The sequence below is a fragment of the Xenopus laevis genome, chromosome 1S (genome assembly GCF_017654675.1).
Source record: "Xenopus laevis strain J_2021 chromosome 1S, Xenopus_laevis_v10.1, whole genome shotgun sequence".
NCBI classification, from domain to species: domain Eukaryota; kingdom Metazoa; phylum Chordata; class Amphibia; order Anura; family Pipidae; genus Xenopus; species Xenopus laevis.
Window position 1 is genome coordinate 142481323 of NC_054372.1, and position 22055 is coordinate 142503377.

Genomic DNA, 22055 nt, shown 5'->3' on the forward strand with positions numbered 1-22055 from the left:
TATAAATCCATCTTCATACCCTAGTGGTGCATTTATTGCAGTGCTATAAGAGTTGTGAACAATATATTTTTATTTATGGGTTTATTTAACGAACAGCTTTGGTATATTTATATCAATATATTTGCCTTATATTTAAGATATGGTAAACGTAACAGCTACAAGTATCCATACACCTGTCTGTCCAGCACCTCATTCTGAAACCAAGGGTATTGTTATGAAGTTGATGCTTTAACAGCCTTTGTTCTTCAGGGAAGGCTTTCCACTTGGTGTTGAAACATTGTTGCTGGCATTTGCTTTTAATGAGCCACATGGAATTAGTGAGGTTGGGCACTGATGTTGGGCCATCATGCCTGGTTCACATTCAGTGTTTCAGTTCCTCCCACAGATGTTCTAGCTGGGTTGAGGTTCTGTGTGTAGATGAACCGCACCTCTCACCCTTTCCACAAAGCTTCCTGCCCTGGTGGTGCAGATCTCTCTAGACGGTCGGCACTCGTCGACGAAGGGAGGGTTAATCCCCCCCCCCGAAATGTTGATGCACAGGTGGTCACTTTAAATAAAAGGGTTAAGCTCCCCACCTGCAACATACATGGTGTTGTGCTATTCTCTTAAATCTTCTAGCTGGGTTGAGGTCACAGATCTGTGCAGGACAATCTAATTTCAGCAAACCAATTCTAAACAGACCTGGTTTGGGGTTGTATCATCCTAACAAAGAAAATGGCTTTTCCCAAACTGTTGTCACTGTATGCTGTAGTGTTGCATTCACTCAAATCAGGGACTCTAGAATAAACCATTATTCCATCACACCATTATTCCTTCACTACCAAATTTTACAATTGACATTGGGTTTTGAGGCCAGAAGCATTCTCCTGGCAACTACTCAGTCCAGCTTTATTTCTCAGGCTAGCAGATGGAGAGATGTAATTTATAACTCCAGTGAAAGCTTTCCATTGCCCCATGGAGATAGTAGACTTGTGTGCAGCTGTGCTTATTCAAAATATTACATTAAGGGGCCAATTCACCAAGCTCGAGTGAAGGATTCGAAGTAAAAAAACTTAGAATTTCGAAGTGTTTTTTGGGCTACTTCGATCATCGAATGTCCTACTTTGACCTTCGACTTCGAATCGAAGGATTCGAACTAAAAATCGTTCGACTATTCGACCATTGGATAGTTGAAGTACTATCTCTTTAAGAAAAAACTTTGACCCCCTAGTTCGCCATCTAAAACCTACCAAACCCAATGTTAGCCTATGGTGAAGGTCCCCATAGGCTTGGCTAAGTTTTTTTGGTTGAAGGATAATCCTTCGATTTTTGGATTAAAATCCTTCAAATCAAATGATTCAAAGGATTTAATCGTTCGATCGAACGATTATTCCTTCGATCGTTCGATCAAACTATTTGCGCTAAAATCCTTCGACTTCGATATTCGAAGTCGAAGGATTTTAATTCCCAGTCGAATATTGAGGGTTAATTAACCCTCGATATTCGACCCTTGGTGAATTTGCCCCTAAATGTGTTATATCTTACAGTTAGGGCTATATCAAAAGATATGTTTTTGTCTCTTTATTATTGTTGTATGATTTAATTGACCCCTAAATTAAAAAGCTTTGCAAGCATAACTTTGTGTAGTTTGTTTGGTCTAGCTTCTGTCTTTTTTCAGTGTACATTTTTTATGGTTCCGTTCATTTGCTGTGTAAATAATATTCATGTTATTTTCTTAAAACCTTTACTAATATAGTATTTTTTAAAACCCTCACTGTATTACCTGGTTAGTGCCAAACACAGCACTCTCATGCTGAATCAGTTACTGTGGATTTACAACAATCCAATCTCAACAACCTTTTTGTCTTTCAGTTGAAATTCTACAATCTATCCATATAATTAGCAATGTGAATCCCATGTTTCCTGCTGTGATATAACATCTGCATGCATTGTGCTATAGTTTCCATATGTACTTTGTGCCATGGGTTCTGTATGTTAGTAGAACAAGCTAATGTTGCAGAGGCATACCCATACAGGACTCAGTATTTTCTTTCTTTGAGTTCAGAGGGTTGAGTGTGAGTGTTAAATGAATGATCATGTGCATTACTCATATGAATGTGCTTTGTGCCTTAAAGGGATACTGTCATGGAAAAAAACATTTTTCTCAAAACACAGCAGTTAATAGTGCTATTTAATTTTGAAATCTGACATGGGGCTAGACATATTATCAGTTTCCCAGCTGCCCCCAGTCCTGTGACTTGTGCTCTGATAAACTTCAGTCACTCTTTACTGCTGTACTGTAAGTTGGAGCGATATCTACCCCCTCTCTCTCCCCCCCCCCCAGCAGCCTAACAACAGAACAGTGGGAAGGTAACCAGATATCGGCTCCCTAACACAAGATAACCACTCCCTGGTAGATATAAGAACAGCACTCAATAGTAAAATTCAGGTCCCACTGCGACACATTCAGTTATATTGAGTAGGAGAAACAACCGCCTGCCAGAAAGCAGTTCCATCCTTAAGTGCTGGCTCTTTCTGAAAGCACATTACAAGTCAGAATGACCTGAGATGGCTGCCTACACACCAATATTACAACTAAAAAAATACACTTGCTGGTTCAGGAATTACATTTTATATTGTAGAGTGAATTACTTGCAGTGTAATTTAGAAATAAAAATGACATCATAACAGAATCCCTTTAAGGAATTGTAGTTTTACATAATATCATTACCATTCCATTGAATCCATAGTATGTTAGGCTGAGCTATGAGAGATTGTTTGCTTTACTACACATTAGCATGGCTTCCTAAATGTCCTTGGCATTGATGGTGTTTTGTTTTGTTTCCCAACCATGTGTCTACACAAGTTTAATTCTATTGCTTTCTCTCCCCTCTCCCATCCTGATGATGTGGTCTCATTACCCATGTGTTCCTGTTGCCCCTGCCCTGCATTGTCTGTTGCCCTTCCCTCCAGTCTCCAGCTTCCTCTGCCCAGGTTTGTTCTAACATGCACATCACCATTTGCTGCTCTGCCTGTCCTGCTTTCTGGGTGTGGTAAACTTCATTTTTCACTTACCAGTCTCTTCCAGCTATCCTCTGTTGGAAAATTAACCTGGTGACTTGGAGTAATGAGAGTTCCTTTCAGTTACAATATGACTGCCACTCCTTACCATCTGGAATTTCTGCTCTGTTAACATTATACTCTGCTTACAGATCTGGAAAAGAGAATTAGAGGGGACTGCAGCTTTGCCAGAGTCATTCTCTCTTACTGTCAAACGTTATGGAGAGTAATGCTACAGCTTCCATTATCCAAAGTCAGCCCAATAGTTAGCCAATTATGTGCAGCAACCCAAAGACTTTTTAATATAAATATATATCTAAAAGGTTGAACTTGATCGATGTGTGTCTTTTTTCAACCTTACTTACTATGTAACTATGTATATCCATAGAATATATGTTACTTTTTGGCAGAAGATATTTGTAATAATATTATTTAATGGCAGTTACATTTAGTAACCTAATTCATAAGTGCATTTCAAAATTATCTGGCATTGCGTATTCCTCTTTCATACATCTCTCTGTACCTTTCCACATTTAATCTGTAGCTCTTTCTGATTTAAGGTTGGGATTCACATTATATCTGAGACACAAAGACAGTATTTAGCCTTAATTGTCACTTTCTGTGCTTTCTGTACTCTTTTAAGGTGACACAACTAACCGAAAGGCCAGCCTGTGTCAAGAAGGATTATTCAAACTTTATGGCATCTCTGAACCTGCGCAACCGCTATGCTGGAGAGGTAATGGATTTGTAATTTGTCGCCTTACTACCATGTGTGGTTTTAATGACAAAGACAATGTAACTGCAGGCATTAAAAATCTGTTTGTTAAATTTGTTTTTGTGTTCATGCAAAGTTAATTTGTGCTCTGTTCTCTTTGTTGACATTCCGTTATATTTATGTTGCAGGTTGCTGGCATGATTGAGTTCTCTGATGCAACTGGCAGAACTTCTGACTTAAATAGGCTCATGCTAAAGCGCCTCAGTGATGCTTTAGACTGTGGCCAACCAGAGGCTTATACACAGGTCATGTTCAAACTTACTGCCCTGCTCATTAGCAGTAAAGGTAAGAGGGTTCCACTTGTATACAGTTTTATACAATGCCTTACATTGGTTGTATGACAATGTCACATTGTTGCTTATGTGAAATCAGTAAAGCCCAACAACACAAACATGTGCATCAATGTATTGCATGCTATTAATGCCAGGTCTGCTCTGGGATTTCAAATAGGCCCTGATGTTTACACAGAGACCCAAACAGTTTCCCACCAGGCCAATAAATATTGACTGTCATTGTATTTAAGATCGTACATTATTATAATGTACAGAACAGAATGGTGACAATGTGTGGAATAGAATGTTACCAGTTTCCAATTGTTAAGTCCTGTGTGATACAACAGTTTAAGAAAATAATCTGATAAAAAAAGGTGTCCATTCTAAGCAGCACACTGTTAGGTCTTCACAGTTTAGTTTTATAATTGTCTAATGTGGAATTTTTGTTAACCGAGTGTTAATGAGGGGTCTCCAATTATTCCCAATAAATCATATTAATAAAATATATATTACTATGCAAACAGTCTTTGGTTTGAGCTTTTTTTGGGGGGAGGGGGTATTTTAGTACTGTCTTATATAGTATGTTCATGAATCCAATGGTTACAGTATTCACTTTAAAATAATTTTTAGGTGCTGTTTATTCTTTTTAAAAAATGGTTTCTAAACTTCATCTCAGTGTAGTGCTATTAAGTTTGTTTTCACATAGCATTCAGAGAATGCAGCTGCAGTGTTATCTTGATTTGATATCTCACTAAAATGACACCAAATGACACCCTTCAGTGTTCTTGTCTGGACCTCTTTTCTTTAGATTCTGTACAGTAAGTGGCCCATACACATGCAGATATTGTAATTAGATATGAGGTTTCATACTATTTCGGGATATTTGTGTCCAAGGAATAATCAGAACAGACATCATTGTACCATGGGATATTGGTTGTTTTGTCAATTGGGAAGCTTTCGTGTATAGTCAGTCTGACAATTTTAAAACCGTAGTGGCAAAAGATGATCCTGATTGGTTCCCAACAGATCTTCTCTGCTGACTACACAGGAGATTTTTCCAAGATAACCATCATCATCATTCTATATGTACCAAAGAAATGATCATGCTGTGTTTGGCCACCTTTGCAGTCTGAATGAGAAATTAAATCATTGATATTAGCTCAGCAGAAAAAACCCACTTAAATACATGCCTTATCAGGTTATTATATTATTGTATTTTTGCCTTATGTTCCTCTTTACCAACAGAGTGTGACACACAGCTTTTACACCATCTGTGCTGGGCACCCCTGCGGATGTTCACCGATCACGGCATGGAGACAGCTATCGCCTGCTGGGACTGGTTGCTTGCAGCTAAGAATGGCATTGAAGTACCGGTATGGCACAACTTGAGAAATGTTGGCTAACTACTTACAATATAATTAGGGAACCACAGAATATGCATTCCTCGTATACCCTTACTACTCCATTTTTGAAAGGGGTTAAAAAAAGCAATTTTAGTGTGAAGAAATGTATCCCCTGACACTTATTTTGTTACAGAAACGACTTTCTTTTTCTTCACTGGTGTTTAAGAAATTATTCCCCTGACCCCCACCCCTGAATTCAACATCCTGGTGAAATGGTCAACCTTGCAACAACATTTTGCCTTAATAAAAGAAAAACAATGCTGAGATTTTCACTTAATTTTGTTCCTTGTTTTTGCAGTTTATGCGTGAAATGGCGGGTTCTTGGCAAATGACTGTAGAGCAAAAGATTGGGCTTTTCTCAGCAGAAGAGAAGGAGGCAGATCCTCTTGCTGCATCTGAACAGAGCCAACCACGCCCATGCCCTCCACAAGTGAACCCACACTATATATGGATTGATGTGAGTAAACTTTGTATGCTGTCTAGTTATTATTTTACTGCTATACCATTAAAGAAGATGGTTCCATTGTATGGTACAGTAAGACAATAGTAGTACTCTCTTTAGTATTTTGGATATGTTTACCCATGACACAGATGGACAGACATATTCTAGCATGTTTTAGTAGCTTGCAAAAGGCTTGTTTTAGTTAAACATATGGAACATAGGCACAGCTGATGATGAACATGTACATTCAAGTAACAATATTCAGGAGCACTAGTAATTGTCCACTTGTTGTATGGGGGTGTATAAATAGGAAAAAAGTAGGCCGTGTCCCCACTAACAGATGCCTTTATAGTGCACATCTTTAGGACATTTTGGGCTAAATCCTACAGATTTTTACTGTCTTTCCAATCATTTAAATGATTGGAATGGTAATTACTTCCTATTAATACAGTTTTACAAAGTAACCTACATCTTTTCTTTGTATAAGGGAGCTTGTTGTTTACTATGGTAACTGTTTTAAGGCCCAAATATAACAAAATTATTTTATAAAACAAAGGTCAGTTGAGCAGATAGGGGCCACAACAATGTCCCAATGTTCAACTTCTGGCCCACAAGCCTCTAGTTTTACAGCCCTGCTGTACAGAAATGTCCTTATGGATGTGCATTTTGTTACTAAGGTATGACTATAGTGATTTATGAGACTGTGAGTGATCTTTAAATGCTTTAAAAATGAAAGAAATCCCTGAAAACAAACAGTGGTCGTTTTTTCACACACTTTTGTCTGTGCTGAGACTCTTTTTATTGATGTGACCAGGTCTGCTTTTCTTTTTCAGTTTATCATGCAAAGGTTTGAGATTGCCAAATACTGCAGCTCAGATCAGGTGGAAATTTTCTCCAGCCTTTTGCAGCGCTCTCTGTCCCTGAACATTGGAGGTTGTAAAGGAAGTCTGAACCGACACGTGGCAGCTATTGGTCCTAGATTCAAGTAATACACTCGGCTGCCCTTTATTTTAAATAGAAAAATGTTTTCTCAACTGATAAACACAGCTGTGCAGTCTAAACTAGTTATTAGAATATTCTTGCATTCTTCTCTTTGCAGGCTGCTGACTCTCGGGCTGTCCCTGTTACATGCAGATGTAGTCCCAAATGCCACAATTCGTAATGTCTTTAGGGAAAAGATCTACTCTACAGCGTTTGACTACTTTAGGTTAGTGAAAATGGTAGTTAAATATGTAGTATAACACATTCAGTCTCCTATTTTATGCCCAGTGACCTCATTCATTCATTGTATACCTATATCCCTGAATCTTTAATTGATAATATGGTTAAAGGATCTGTCCTTCTATTTTCGGTTCTCAGATAATAATAAAGAGGTGCATTGACATGGGGGAAAGCGACGCTACTCTCTTGTCAAAAGAGAGGATGGATCATGCACCAAGGGCGGTTCTTGTGTTGATTTAAGGCCTGCTTGTACCCCTTTCAGTGAGAACAAAAGCTTGTCCCATTAGGGCTGATTTTGAACTGAGTGCTGCCCTGAGACAGTCTAGCCGATACTGCGCCCCTTTGTCCAAAGTGTGGCCACATCGGTAAAAGAAAAGCAGAAATTATGATTTTTAAAAAAAGTAATTTTCAACTCTTGAAGTTACCAAGAGCTTTTTGCTGCCTTGCAGGCTACTGCCTTCTGAGATGAGTTGAGAAGCTCACCTCATGGCAGCAGCACCCCTGGGTCCCATGTACTTAGATCTGATCAATTATGCTAATCCACACGTGACGTTTTTAAGATGGGTTTTTTTTCTAATTCCCTTGGCAGCATAAATATTCCATTAATACATTAACTTTGACATTAAGGGGCAGATTGATCAAAATGTGAGTTTAGAGCGTAACACTCACCCACGTAATATTCATTCCTATGGGATTTTTAGAATTGTATTTATTAATGGGTGAAATAAACTCACCATTTGATATATACGGTTCTAAAAATCACATAGGAACGAATAGAATGTGGGTGAGTTTTTATTTATTATGCTCTAAACTCACATTTTGATAAATTTGCCCCTAAGGGGTAGCCAAATGGCAAAACATACATTTTTTCAATGGGCGTTAAACAGTGCATGTTTCAGTGTTAACTTAAAAACGACATTAACTTTCCATGAGTATTGCAATGCAAACTCAATAGTAACACACGGCTGAAATACAAATCTGATTGTGTTTTGCATTGCGTAATTACACTGTCAAAGGAATGTTTAATAGCACAGTGTAAAAAGGCCATGTGTGCAATGAGCCTTACCTATAGTATAAAAACTAGCTAAATCGACTATCATCTGTTGGACTAAATGACTGGGTGGGCTATACTACTATGCAAGTTGTTGGGTGTAAACACAAGCAGAGAAAAACACAGTTTGGTTTTGTTGTTTTTTCAAAATACCCAATGAATAAATTCATTTACCTTGACCTATGTGACTCCAATGTAAGAGAAACTGAACAAAAATAGCATAAAGTTGCATACTCATGCCAAGTCTGTGAATGACCCCATTAGCTAATCTACACAAAGCCGTCATTACTGCAAATGTATTGTTATTCGAGTAGTAATATTTAGCTGCATTAGGAAACCACATACAAGCTAACATTCTTGGATAATAGGTGGTTTTTTTTTGGGATTAACATTATGCTTTTGCTGTGTTATGTTTGCTGTCAGGCCTCGTGTCTGCCGGCACTGTTTAATTTCTGAACAAAACCCTCTTGGTTTATATGTGTTGGTATTTTAGATAAAATTGATTAATGAAATAGGCTACAAAATTAACTCCAAACTGGAATTAAAGGTATTTTAAAATAAAATTATCATTCTTTCTAGTACAGACAGTAGATATAGTGCAAAGTTTTCATAGTGGACAAACACTGAAGCTGTGACTACCTGTAAATTATTCTTGGAAATTACTTGACTTTTAAAAAATTTTCTTTTTCTACCATGAAAGTTGCCCTCCTAAATTCCCGACTCAGACACAGAAGCAGCTAAGGGAAGATATAAGCATCATGATCAAATTCTGGACAGCCATGTTTTCTGATAAAAAGTATCTCACTGCCAATCAGCTAGTACCTCCTGGTGAGCAGTTTTTAACTTTAACTTAAAATAACCCAGTGTTACCATTCATTGACACTTTATTTATAATAAATAAATATATTTCTCTGTCATCTCAGGGGGACACAGGGAACAGCTGGGTTAAGCTCCACCCTCCGGAGGCAGGACACTTGAATGATTAATTAAAGGGGCGTGACCAAGGGTCTGGCTTAACCCGGTGCTATGCCAACCTATTCAGTTTTTCAAGTGTCTTGCTAGGTTGGATGTTTCCTATATCTGGCTACAAGGACCGGATCAAGTTGATAGCGTGGGGTCCCCCAGGAACCGGAGTACCTGTATCCACAAGGGATCTCCTTCGTGGGAACTATACCGGGATCTCTTCCTAGCCTGCGGGCTATAATGACCATCCACATCATTCCTGCTCCTGCTAAGGATGCAGAGGGTATTGGCCGGTATGAAATGCAGTGATTAATCAGAGAATTCTCTTACCATGCTCACTTGCTTCTTCCCCCCCCCCCCCTCTGTGATAACCCACTCCGTTTCCTCAAACAGAACGGAGCCCTGTGGTTCCCTATCTGGGATTCGGGGGGGGGGTGCGTGTGGTAACCGGAGTCTCTATCAGCGCACCTCTGACAGCGGCTCCAGGCGCTCACAGCCTTTGCCGGTGTGCTTGAGGCGTCATTATATTCACGCCCCACAGGTGGAACGCACATGTCATTCCTACATCGTATGCATTCCACAGGTGCCAGAATCTCCACTATTAGTTTGTGGCTCTCCCATTCGGACTGTCATCCGCTCCCAGGGTCTTCTCCAAACTCCTCCTGAAGTCCAGGACAAGGGAGAAAGGCAGGTCAGATCTTCAGAAGGCGATTTTAATGCTCCAAGAATTTGGCTGGACCATCAACTGGACAAGTCCAGTCTACTTCCCAGCCACCAGATGACATTTCTGGGCCTAGACTTCGACACCATCACTCAGCGGGTAACTCTATCGCTAGACAAACAGATGAAGATGAGAGATCAGGTCAGCAGACTAGTTCACACCCAGCATCCTTCCACACATCTGGCCATGAAGGTATTAGAATTGATGGTTTCTTTACATTCCCACAGATACACCTACACCCTCTACAAGCCAATATACTTTACAGATGGAAGGGAGGCCACTTTCTCAGAGGATCTCCCTATTGAAAGCAGCAAGGGAACAGCTCCTATGGTGGCTACGACAAGACAATCTGTCAAGAGGCCAATCCTGGGTGACTCCGAATTGGACAGTGATAATGACAGATGCCAGCCTTCAGGGCTGTGGGGCAACATGGGACAACCTATCCGTACAGGGTCCATGGTCTCCTCCAGAAACAAAACTTTCCATAAACATACTAGAACTTCGGGCAGTACGATTAGCTCTCTATCACTGGACGCACCAACTACACACTAAACCAGTGAGGGTACTGAGCGACAATTCTACCACAGTAGCTTACATAAACAGGCAGGGAGGAACCCGCAGCAAAGCGGCTCTAGAGGAATCCCAACTGATCCTGAGGTGGGCGGAACTCAATCGAGTAAGACTATCGGCCATCAACATTCCAGGAGTGGACAACACAAAGGCAGATTTCCTCAGCCGAAACCAACTATATCCAGGAGAATGGGAGCTTCACCAGGAAGTCTTCACACAGCTTGTCAATCATTGGGGCCTACCCCAGATCGATCTGATGGCCTCCAGAACCAATCACAAGGTGCAGAAGTACTTTGCTCGATGGCAGGATCCGTTAGCAGTAGGAGTGAATGCCGTGACTTCAATCTAGCCTACATTTTCCCCCCGCTGCCCATGCTGCCTCGGGTCCTCAAGAAGATCAAACAGTCGCGCACCACAGTGATTGTCATAGTTCCATATTGGCCCAGGAGAACGTGTTTCTCCGATCTTCAAGAAATGTCGGTGGCACAACTAATTCATCTACCAGCCAGGAACGATCTCCTATGCCAAGGACCCATAGCCCATCACAATTCGGGCCTGTTTGCTTTGACGGGGTGGCTATTTGAGCAGACATTTGGCGAAGAAGAGGCATAGCCGAAGACATCTTTGCCACAATGTTAAAATCGCGCAAACCCACTTCTTCTAAGGCTTACCACAGGGTATGGCACAGCTACTGAAACTGGTGCCGTGAGACTCAGAGACCCTTCCTTGAGTAAAAAATCCCCACAATCTTATCGTTTCTACAAAGAGGGTTTCATTTGGGACTCAAGCTGAGCTCCTTGAAGGTACAGGTGTCAGCACTCTCATCTCTCTTTCAATCTTGACTAGCCCTGGAAGACTCTGTTCATACCTTCCTGCAGGGAGAAGCTCAAATGGCACCTCCATTTTGACATCCGATTCCAGGATGGGACCTCAGTCTAGTCCTGGAAGCCTTACTGGACCCTCCTTTTGAACCTATGGGGAACAATTCTGACAATTGTCTTACCTGGAAGGTGGTGTTCCTAGTGGCGATTTCATCGGCCAGAAGAGTCTCAGAGCTTAGTGCCTTATTGTGTGATCCAGCCTACTTAATATTTCACAAGGATAAAGCTGTTCTTTGCACAGTTCCATCATTCCTACCTAAGGTAGTGTCTTCATTTCACATTAATCAGGAAATTGTGGTACCATCACTGTGCCCGGACCCTAAGAACCCTAAGGAAAAGCGACTTCGCAGTTTAGATGTGGTCAGAGCCCTTCGTTGGTGTATAGAAAAATCCAAGACCTTTCAACGTTCTCAAAGACTTTTTGTACTTCCTTCGGGGCCCCGAAGAGGTATGGCAGCATCCAAGGCTTCCATTGCATGATGGCTGAAGGAAGTCGTCCGTCAGGCCTACATTTCTAAGGGAAAATCACTACAGAAGGGGTACCAGCACATTCCACCAGATCTATTGGAGCTTCCTGGGCATGGCGCAATTTTGGAATTCCTGGATCAGATCTGCAGAGCGGCTACCTGGTCGTCCGTTCACATTCACCAAATTCTACAGCCTTGACACCTTCTCATCTTCTGAGGCTTCTTTTGGCCACAAGGTGTTACAATCTGTGGTAAAATAATGTGTCACAATCTCTCTCTCCCACCCTGCTGTTCTTGGGGCTGCTTTAAGTCCCCAGCTGTTCCCTGTGTCCCCCTGAGACAACAGAGAAAACAGGATTCTTGATACTCACCGTTAAATCTGTTTCTCTGTAGTCGATAGGGGGACACAGGGCTTCCCGCCCCGCGGCGAGATGTTGACCATGTTGGTCCATGAGGGAATTCTCCCTGAGTTACCAGTTCTGCTAGTTAGTTATAGTTACTTTTTTGTTTGCAGTCTCTTTGGTACAAACTGAATAGGTTGGCGTAGCACCGGGTTAAGCCAGACCCCTGGTCACGCCCCTTTAATTAATCATTCAAGTGTCCTGCCTCCGGAGGGTGGAGCTTAACGCAGCTGTTCCCTGTGTCCCTCTATCGACTACAGAGAAACAGATTTAACGGTGAGTATCAAAAATCCTGTTTTATGTTCCTGCCTTTATTTTGCAGATAATCAAGACCCTTCTGTAAACAGTTTGTCTGTGATGTCGGATGTCAACCGCAGCAATCTGGATGTGACAGTTGGTTCCCGCCAGCAGACAGCTCAGGGCTGGATCAATACATACCCTCTGTCAAGTGGCATGTCCACCATCTCCAAAAAATCTGGTCTGTGTAAACCCGGTGACTAGTTCACTAATACCTTAATCGGTGTTCATATCTGGGGAAATAGGGACATTACTGCAATTTTGTTTCCTGTATGTTTATTTCTGTAGGTTTAACAAAGAAAACAAACCGTGGGACTCAGCTGCACAAATATTATATGAAGAGGCGGACTCTGTTGCTGTCACTTTTGGTATTAAGCCTTCTGTATATTTATGATATAGGTCTTTGCACTTTTGTCAATGTTTGGTTTCCTCTCACCAGCAAAATGCATGTTCTTCAAGCAATGTCTCTCTCTCTGTGCAGGCCACTGAGATTGAACGCCTGATCACATGGTACAACCCCTTGTCCTCTCCTGAGTTGGAACTGGATCAGACAGGTGAAAACAGCGTGGCTAACTGGAGATCTAAGTACATCAGTTTGAGTGAGAAGCAGTGGAAGGACAATGTGAACTTAGCATGGAGCATCTCCCCTCACTTGGCTTTGCAATTGCCCAACAGGTCAGCCCCTTACAAAATAGATCATCTCTATACCAAGCCACCAGGATGCTTCTCTTTCCTACTTTAATTGAATTATACTTCTTTCTAGGTTTAAGAACACGGAGGCTATTGGGGGAGAAGTGACGCGCCTGGTTAGACTGGACCCAGGAGCAGTGAGTGACACCCCAGAAGCAATAAAGGTAAGGCCAGTTATAATAGTAATGGCAGTGTTGTTTCTGTTGGTAGAATAGTCCCTGCAGGTGTTTGTTAGCATACACATTCTTTTTTATTTATTTGTTTATTTTACAACATGTTTATTATTCTTCATAAACAAGTCAATAATGAAGCAGTACATAAACAAAATTCCAAAAAATGTAATGTAAAAAAAATTATGCTCTTCAAGGACAAACCAGGAGCAATAAAGATCTAACAAAGTTAGATCTAAAAGTAAACCTAAACAAAAGAAAATACATTAGAACAAAGAAAAATAAATAAATACATGAAAGAAATAAAAACAATAAAGAACACTGCGTGGGAAATAATTAGAAAAAATTCCAGAAAATATTTTAACTATTCAATTCCCATATTCAGAAGATTTTATGAATCCCAATTTAGTTAGCAATTCTTTCTTGGGTTTATCAAATAAATCTAGATATCTGGAATACACATTCTATGCACAAACCTACTGTCACATAAGCCTTTTAAATTGTTTATTTGTGTTAACATAAATATTATTTTACAGTACTTGGTAACATGGCACACAATAGATGCTGATGCTCCTGAACTTAGTCACATTCTTTGCTGGGCACCAACTGATCCACCTACAGGACTCTCCTACTTCTCTAGCTTGTACCCTCCACATCCGCTTACTGCACAGTATGGCGTGAAAGTTTTGCGATCATTCCCACCGGTAAGAACCCGTAGGTTGCAAAGTTCATTCATAAGGATATTGTTTTCTGTTCATTTAGAATAATTAATTGATATATGGGATGTAAAGGATTCTTTTGTTAAATATTCTTGTGCCAACTTTTTTTTCTTTTCCAGTGATCTAGCAATGTCTTTTCTTTTTCTCTGAAGGATACACTTTCTTTTGTATAATTTATGGATGCGTAATATATGTATCGTATTTGAATTCAGAATCAAATACAGAATCTGAAATTTTAAGAGATAGAGGCAGAATATAAAGTTTATCCAGACATAACTTAATGTAGTGTCAGAGGGGGTGACTAAATGATGTGTCCTCCACAACGTATTTTGTTTCTGTTGCTTCCATAGTTAAGAGGTTATTGATATATACTGAGGTGTGTTTCAGTATTCACACTTTAATTACTACATGGAAGAATAGATGTAAGTAGAAGATTGCACCCCAAGGAGTGATTAAGTCATCTACCTTAATGTATGGCATTATAGTTTATTAGTGCATCTCATTCTGTAAGTAGCATTCTTATTAGTTTCCCCTAGGTGAACAAAAAAACTTAAACAGAGAGTACAAGCACAGCCCTGCTTTAATACTTCATTCTGCCTTTTTCCAGGATGCAATCTTGTTCTACATTCCGCAAATAGTTCAAGCATTAAGATATGATAAGGTGAGTAATTCATACCTCCCACTATACTATAATGGATAGGAGACTGATCTCTGGCCCCCAGGGAGCATGTTTGAAGCATTATAGACAGATCAGTCCCACCTCTATAAATGTACTTGTAGTTAGATTAAATAATTTTTACACATTATTTGTCATAAAGTCAAATTGTTGAATTGTGTATGCCAGCTACTGGATAGAAGTATATTGGGTTCAAAACTAGATTGGAATTCTTGTTTCCATAATGCTCTTTTGACATGTATATGATGGTTTATTTACAACTAGTTCTGCCACTGATCATAGTGGTAGACTGACTGACTGTATGATCATAGTGGTAGACTGACTGACTGTATGATAAAATAGATGCAACCAAAACTTTATGGCAGCATAGATAAATCCTCATATTATTTGCATTGAGCTGAGTTGGTGAGCAGGAATATTCTTACATAAAAAAATAATTACCTGCATCTTTCATTAAAATGACAGAATATTGTTTGACACTCCTTTCTGGCAGATTTGAATGATAAAGTTGTAAAGCTCTGCAAGATAACCTATCTCCCAGGTGATGCTTTCAGTATCTGCAATAAATTAATGAAGTTTGGCAACAGCCAACTGTAGTTTGGTTGTTACTTTGTTAGAAAAGCAAGGGCAGATGAGCCAGGATAAAAGTTGTTTCTCTAATCCCAAGTACTCTTTCATAAGACATTGTGTGTGTGTTCAACAGATGGGTTACGTTCGAGAATACATTCTATGGGCAGCTGCCAAATCACAGCTTTTGGCTCATCAGTTTATTTGGAACATGAAGACAAATATTTTCCTTGATGAAGAAGGGCACCAAAAAGACCGTGAGTAAAAAAATAGAATTACAATACCATATTGTTATCCCACTATAAATAAAGGTTCCTTTTTCTAATTCCTCGTGACCGTAGAGTTTAATGCTGGACCCACATATCCACTATCCTATTACAAAGCTTCTATAGTTGCTACATAAATTGCTATAATTTTAGCAAGGTAGATTTTTTTTAAAACCGTTTATTTTTGTTAATGAAAATAAATTGCAAATATTATTTAAATGGGAAAATATGTTTATTTCATAAAAATGTATTTTAAAGGTGAACATTCCCTATAAATATAAAACTCTCCCTCAGTGTGAAAGGGTGAACAGATATTTCACCACTGTTCTCCAGAGGTGAAACTCCCCAGCTCTTTTCAGATGTATAAGATTTACAGTCTTCCTTTCTGCTGAACTTTCAAAATGCAATTATGTGTTCATGGGGGTTGAGGCATATTCTCAGCCCTTGAGCTTGAGAGCATGCCAGAAGCAGCAACATATCTCACCCGTTTTCTTCAATGTGACTTGCAGCTGATATTGGAGAACTATTGGAGCAGCTGGTTGAAGAAATTACAGGATCTCTGTCTGGGCCAGCCAAAGATTTCTACCAGCGAGAGTTTGACTTTTTCAATAAGATCACAAATGTCTCTGCCATCATTAAGTAAGTTTCCATTCTTTTCAACTTCCTGCCATGGTTGTCACTTGTAGAAGTGTCCACTATATAATAATGAGACCGGTAACTGGAGGAGTCAATTTTCCCCCCTATTTCTATTGACCGTTGCTTGTATAGATAGCAACTTCCTGCTAATGTATTTAGTCTATGAGTAAGTGCTCCTGGAGTACAGAATGCATAATGCTTTTAGGATGTTGTAATAAAGGTTTTTGTTGTTACATTTTTGGTGACCCCTGTGGTTCTGTGAGTGCTTATTGCATGCTTTGTACCCAGGGCCTCCATCAGAAATCATGGGGCCCCATATAGCTAAATTTTCTGGACTTCCTGGTCCACAGCCCCCAAATACCATGACAGATCCCGCCCACTCCACAGTAAAAAAAATCCATACAGACATCCGTACTAAAAACAGTAACACCCCCCCCACTAACAAGTTATAAAAAGCCATTGGCGGCCAAGGTCCCACATAAAAGTTTCTTAAAAAACATTGGTGATCAGGGTGGTTCGTGGCTTCTGCGCATCACTTCAGCGATGTTAAGTGGACGGGCTTGGCTAATTCAAAAAGTGCAGTGAAGCAAGGACCCCCCTTTAGGCCCGGTATGACTGAACCCCCTGTGCCCCCCTGATGGCCCTGTTTGTACCTATATGGACCTCTACTCTAGAAAACCCAATTTGTAAAGACTTTGTGAATGGAGAAATTACAATGATAAACATGAAAGAGACTTCCCCAAACTGCTGCAAAAAGTAGGCATGGAATTGTCAAGAATGTTTGATGTATCATTATTCAAATAAACTTGAAGAACTGTGTGTTTGTAGCCCTTAGCAACCAAACAGCAAAGTTAGCTGCTGTTTTGTTGCTAAGGGCTGCTCCAATGGTGCAAAACTAGTGGATTTCTCCCATGGTTATCTATTCAGTGCATATGTTATTAAAATGTTACCATGTTTCTAAACTGTTTTTCACCTTTGTCCTATTTTCTGCATTGCAGCAGCATGAAATTGCTGGCTTGTTTCTAAATATAAAGTACACAATGGGTTAAGCATATCCAAGCAAATATCTGCTCTTCTTGGACAAGACTTCATGTATAATAGATATTGAATATTGTTTAGAAACAACCATTTACAATATACAGATTTTTTTCCACGTATCTACGTATCTATAATTATCCCAGTCAGTCAGCAATTCACCTTTTTATACATTTAAACCAGTGACTTTATTATAGGGTAACACTTGCATGCAGTGGGGCTGTTGATTTTTTTTTTTCTTTTGTCTAATGTCTGCCAATTTAATGACAGGCCGTTTCCAAAAGGAGAAGAACGTAAGAAGGCCTGTCTGAACTCTCTAGCAGAAGTGAAAGTGCAGCCAGGTAAGGGATTTTTTTTCTTCAAGCCTCTTGCCCAAACCCGCTGTAATAGCATGCAACGTGCATGGCGACTTTGTGGAATTGTGAAGTAAAGTGTTCTCAAACGTGGTCGGGTTAGAATTCAAGAATTCAAAATAGCAGCAGAGTCGGTGGCTGATAAAAAAATACTTCTTAGTCTTTCAATTACAGGTAATGTGTTTGATGTATGTGGCACAATAGTTTGAACCTTTATACCACAGTTGAAACCACACAATGCAAAATGAATTTCTCAAATGATTCCGTTTGCATGTGTATGGGGGCTTCATACCACTTGTACCATGATTTGGGTTGCCACCTGGCCGGTAAAAATGATGGTTGATCCCAATGTTATTAATAGTTAAAAAAGATAAATATATAGGAAGGCCGGTATTTTTTTCTGGAAAAGGTGGCAACCCTAACCATGATAGAGTTTCTCTTCATCAATGATGTGAGTTGGATTAGGGCAGTTTGGACACCTAGGTGTGTTTTCAACTTCACATGTTTTCAGACACGTCATGACTGTATAAGCACAATCAAAACAAATCAACTGTCCACTGAGAAGCTCTCTATCTAAACAAGCCCCTTTCTTCCCCTCAGTTGAAGCTTGTTCAGCTTGCAATAAGTAGCCTCTCATATACAAAGAGTTTCTCAGTGGGTTGTTGATTTGCAGTGGTGTAACTACAGAGCCACAGGCCAGGGTGCACTCATACTACACATTTCAGGAAGGACTTTGCATACTAGATTGGAGCTTTTGGCTTGAGAACTGATACTGTAACACTTTGTGGGAACGCAGTGACATTGGGAGGTGTAGGACACTAGGAGGCAGGATACAGCAGTAAACCAAGCTTCTCCTCTGCTGCCTTAACCATGATCACGATCTGTTTTAGTTGCGACCTAAGGAAGTCAGGTTGTCTCTATGCTTTAGCACTAACAATTCACACCCAGTGTTTTGGGAACTAATAAAGAGGAAATGAAACCAGAGCTAGCCAAATATTTATTCTATTCCACTGATGGTACAAAGAGATGCAGTTCATTCTGTACTGTGATTTGTCACATTTCCCCTCCTGTCACTTCAACAGGTTGTTACCTGCCCAGTAATCCAGAAGCAATTGTGTTGGACATTGATTACACATCGGGAACCCCTTTGCAGAGGTAAGGCTCCAAGCAATTTATGTTTAGGTAAGTTAATCAGTGCTGCACAGCAGAAACTTACCTAAATTTAGCAAAGATTATATACGTTAAGCCCCAGCATTCTCAGCCAAATGCTACACAGGGATATAGATCACAGATGCTGGAAGGCATTAGGCCAGTGGATTTTAAACCTTTTTTTTTTATTTGGCTGCAGTCACTCTCTGAGGTCTAAAGTTAAGGGTCAGGGTTGCAACAAAGGAAAATACTGCTGTGTCAGCTATTCTGCCATAGTTCCAAGTAATTGTTATTGAAAGAAGCGTTTTCCCCTTTCAGTTCCGACTCTTGAAGCAATGTTAAAGGACCAGTAACACCAATTTTTTTCATTATAAAAATCAAAACTACACCCCCCCAAATAACACCCATGTCAGTTCTCTTCCAGATTTGTTTGTCAGACCGTTTTCATAAAACGGTCTGACATATTCTCCTTGTCCATGTGTGATTGGCCTCCTTAAATCCCAATGCCTGATCCAGTTGTTGGCCCTGCATTTGGGTGGCCAAATCTGACCCAGGTGGCTGTTCCCTGCCAAATGTGGTGGGTGTATGGCCGTCTTACTTGGTAGAATTAGGGCTGTAGGCCATTGTATTATGAAATACCGAGGTGACTTGTCATATGCTCATCTTGTAAGATATACAATAAATGATTTATTATATTACACATTTCAATTAGTCATGTGTGATGTGACATTACTGAGCACTGATTATATCTGATAATATCAATAAGCACTATTTATTAGGATATATTTGCTAATAAGTCTTGTCACTGTGTGCTGTATAAATCCTCTGTATTCATTTGTTTAAAATGTTCTTTGTTCCTAGTGCTGCAAAAGCTCCTTATCTGGCCAAGTTTAAGGTGAAGCGCTGTGGAGTGAGCGAACTAGAAAAGGAAGGTAGGTGTCCCTAAACTCAGATTTTGTGCAGTGGATGTAGGAGTCAGTGGTTAGGGTTATTGCATGCGGGACTTTTTCATATTTTGGCTTTTTAAAAAAGACCAGGACTTGCTGCTAATTCATCTGACAATGGGCATTGCTGACCTTCAATGACTATGACTGACTTGAGAAGAAAAGTATATCCTTACACCATTCATTCCATGATCTGCACTGGCAAGGAAAGAGAATTAGAAAAAACACTGATCCAACATTGATCTTTGGAGCCCTTCTTTTCCTCTCTCCACGTGTTTATTTTTTTCAGTGCAAATATTGCAGATCTGTGTGGTTTTTTTTTTTAACCTTGCTTTATTCCCGGGAATTTTACTAAAGCCATTGTATGCTGTGTTTGCAAATGTTTCATTGCCAGTTACATTCCCTTTATATCTTAGTTATGAATCCATATGAACTAAACCTAGTAATTCTTTTTCCCATCCCTTCATTTCTCTGTTAGGTCTTAGCTGCCGTTCAGATTCTATTGATGAGAGTGAGGAGGAAGGTGGAGATGGGAAGGTTTGCTGGCAGGCAGCTATCTTTAAGGTTGGAGATGACTGCAGACAAGTAAGCAGAACATTTTTACTCTTTTACTGTATGTGAATGTGACAAGTGTTTACCCTGACTGAACCACTTTGCTTTATAATAAGATAAGCTCATGTCAAAAAAAGAGGGATATTTTTCCATTTAATTTGATCCAGTACTTAGTTATACTACTTGTTCAGGGCCTCTAAGGGCCAGGTGGGTTTCTTGAATCATGTAAACATGAAGAAATATGTAAATATATTTTAGTTTTTATCAACCACTCACACTTTGGTAATGTGCATTTACTGTTACAGGACATGTTGGCTCTGCAGATCATTGGTCTCTTTAAAAACATTTTCCAGCTGGTGGGACTTGATCTCTTTGTTTTTCCATACAGAGTGGTAGCAACAGCTCCAGGGGTAAGTATTTTGGAAAGTGAGAAAATATTTATGTTTGCTTACAATGCTTTTTCCACTATATGAAAACGGTACTGTGAATTTATAATGTTGACTGCCATTTAATAAATACACAGAGATTCATATCAAATGGATCTCTTCAGACCCTGTAAGAGAGAATCTGACATCAACAGGTCATTTATATCTGGTCACTATAATATCCACTACAAATAACCACTTGTATATACATCATTTTAAGCTGTGACCTATTTATTTAGAATTTCCCACTGTTATCAAATATGCTTTTACCAGAACAATCAAAAAATTCCATTGACTTGTCGACATACCTGTAAGCTCCTCTGTCGTTTGCAACCAAAAGTTCATTACTTTATATGCTGTTTTATCAGTAGTGTCTTACTCACACTCACTGCCATAACTAGAGCTTACTGTTCCAAATGTTTTTAGCTCCCAAACAATAGGACGATGACAAATTGGCCCTACAGTATCCTAAACACTCAGGGCTCCCAGCTGTCACAAAGTCTGCTGCTTCTTTGTTACTTTTCTGCCCATGTAGAGATTATTCACTTTTTTCAGTTCAGTTGGTTTCAGATAGTTCACAAGAAATAAAGACCTTTTCCAATTACTTTCAGTTTTCTATTTGTGACCGTTTTACTAATATTGAGGTGTAAAGTTTAATTTTTTACCTTCTAAAGCAGCTCTGGGGGGGGGGGTCACCACCTCTTTAACTGTTCTAATCTGATACATTTAGTTGATACATTTCTTATCTTTAGCCCTGCTGAGCAGAATCCCTGAGTTTCATTAAAGGCAGCTGTTGGCAGGGGCGATCCTGGCCCCTCCCCCGCCAGAGTCAGCAGCAGTTGCTGCCGCCCCCCCTCCCCCAGGCATTTACCTTTTTGCGCCTGAGGGGGTCCACCAGGGCAGCAGAGTAGGCCAGTGCACTAGCGCAGAGAGCCTAACTGCGCTCTCTGCACCAGAAGAGCCAAAAACTGGAAATTCGGCTCTTAAAGTACCAGGAGCGGCATTTTTGCCGCCTCTGGTATTTAGTGGGGCGCTGCCGTCTGAGGCGACCATCTCAAGTCTCCTCATTGGCAAAGCGCCCCTGGCTGTTAGCCTAAAATGTTATCCCAAACCACAGGTGTGGGCTAACAGAGCCTGCACTCTGGTTGGGGATAACAGTAGTTAACAGTAGTTTTTTTTAAAAACTACCCCCGCCAGTGCTCAGCCACTCGCACCGGGAGCTCCCGGGAAGGAGTATCCATGTTGGGGCACACACATGTTAATAACGAGCGAATGCTGCAATGCGTGTAACGTCAGAAGCTTTGCGCTTTGACTGACATGGCCACTCGTACCGGGAGCTCCCATCTGGTGCAAGTGTTCTAGCACTGGCG

General features: G+C 40.2%; 1 protein-coding gene across 2 annotated transcripts in view; it reads left to right on the forward strand.

Moving 5' to 3' along the window:
• Positions 1-22055, forward strand: part of pi4ka.S (phosphatidylinositol 4-kinase, catalytic, alpha S homeolog) — a 69541-nt gene that overhangs the window by 42839 nt on the left and 4647 nt on the right. Inside the window, 21 exon segments of one of the 2 annotated variants that reach the window (NM_001093416.1) lie at positions 2953-2973; positions 3683-3775; positions 3943-4099; positions 5332-5459; positions 5788-5946; positions 6765-6916; positions 7031-7138; positions 8904-9031; positions 12529-12684; positions 12792-12871; positions 12985-13178; positions 13267-13357; positions 13900-14067; positions 14690-14743; positions 15462-15582; positions 16101-16230; positions 17533-17603; positions 18698-18770; positions 19626-19696; positions 20187-20293; positions 20566-20670. In NM_001093416.1, the coding sequence (NP_001086885.2) occupies positions 2953-2973; positions 3683-3775; positions 3943-4099; positions 5332-5459; positions 5788-5946; positions 6765-6916; positions 7031-7138; positions 8904-9031; positions 12529-12684; positions 12792-12871; positions 12985-13178; positions 13267-13357; positions 13900-14067; positions 14690-14743; positions 15462-15582; positions 16101-16230; positions 17533-17603; positions 18698-18770; positions 19626-19696; positions 20187-20293; positions 20566-20670 (2367 nt within the window). 2 annotated transcript variants of the gene reach the window in all.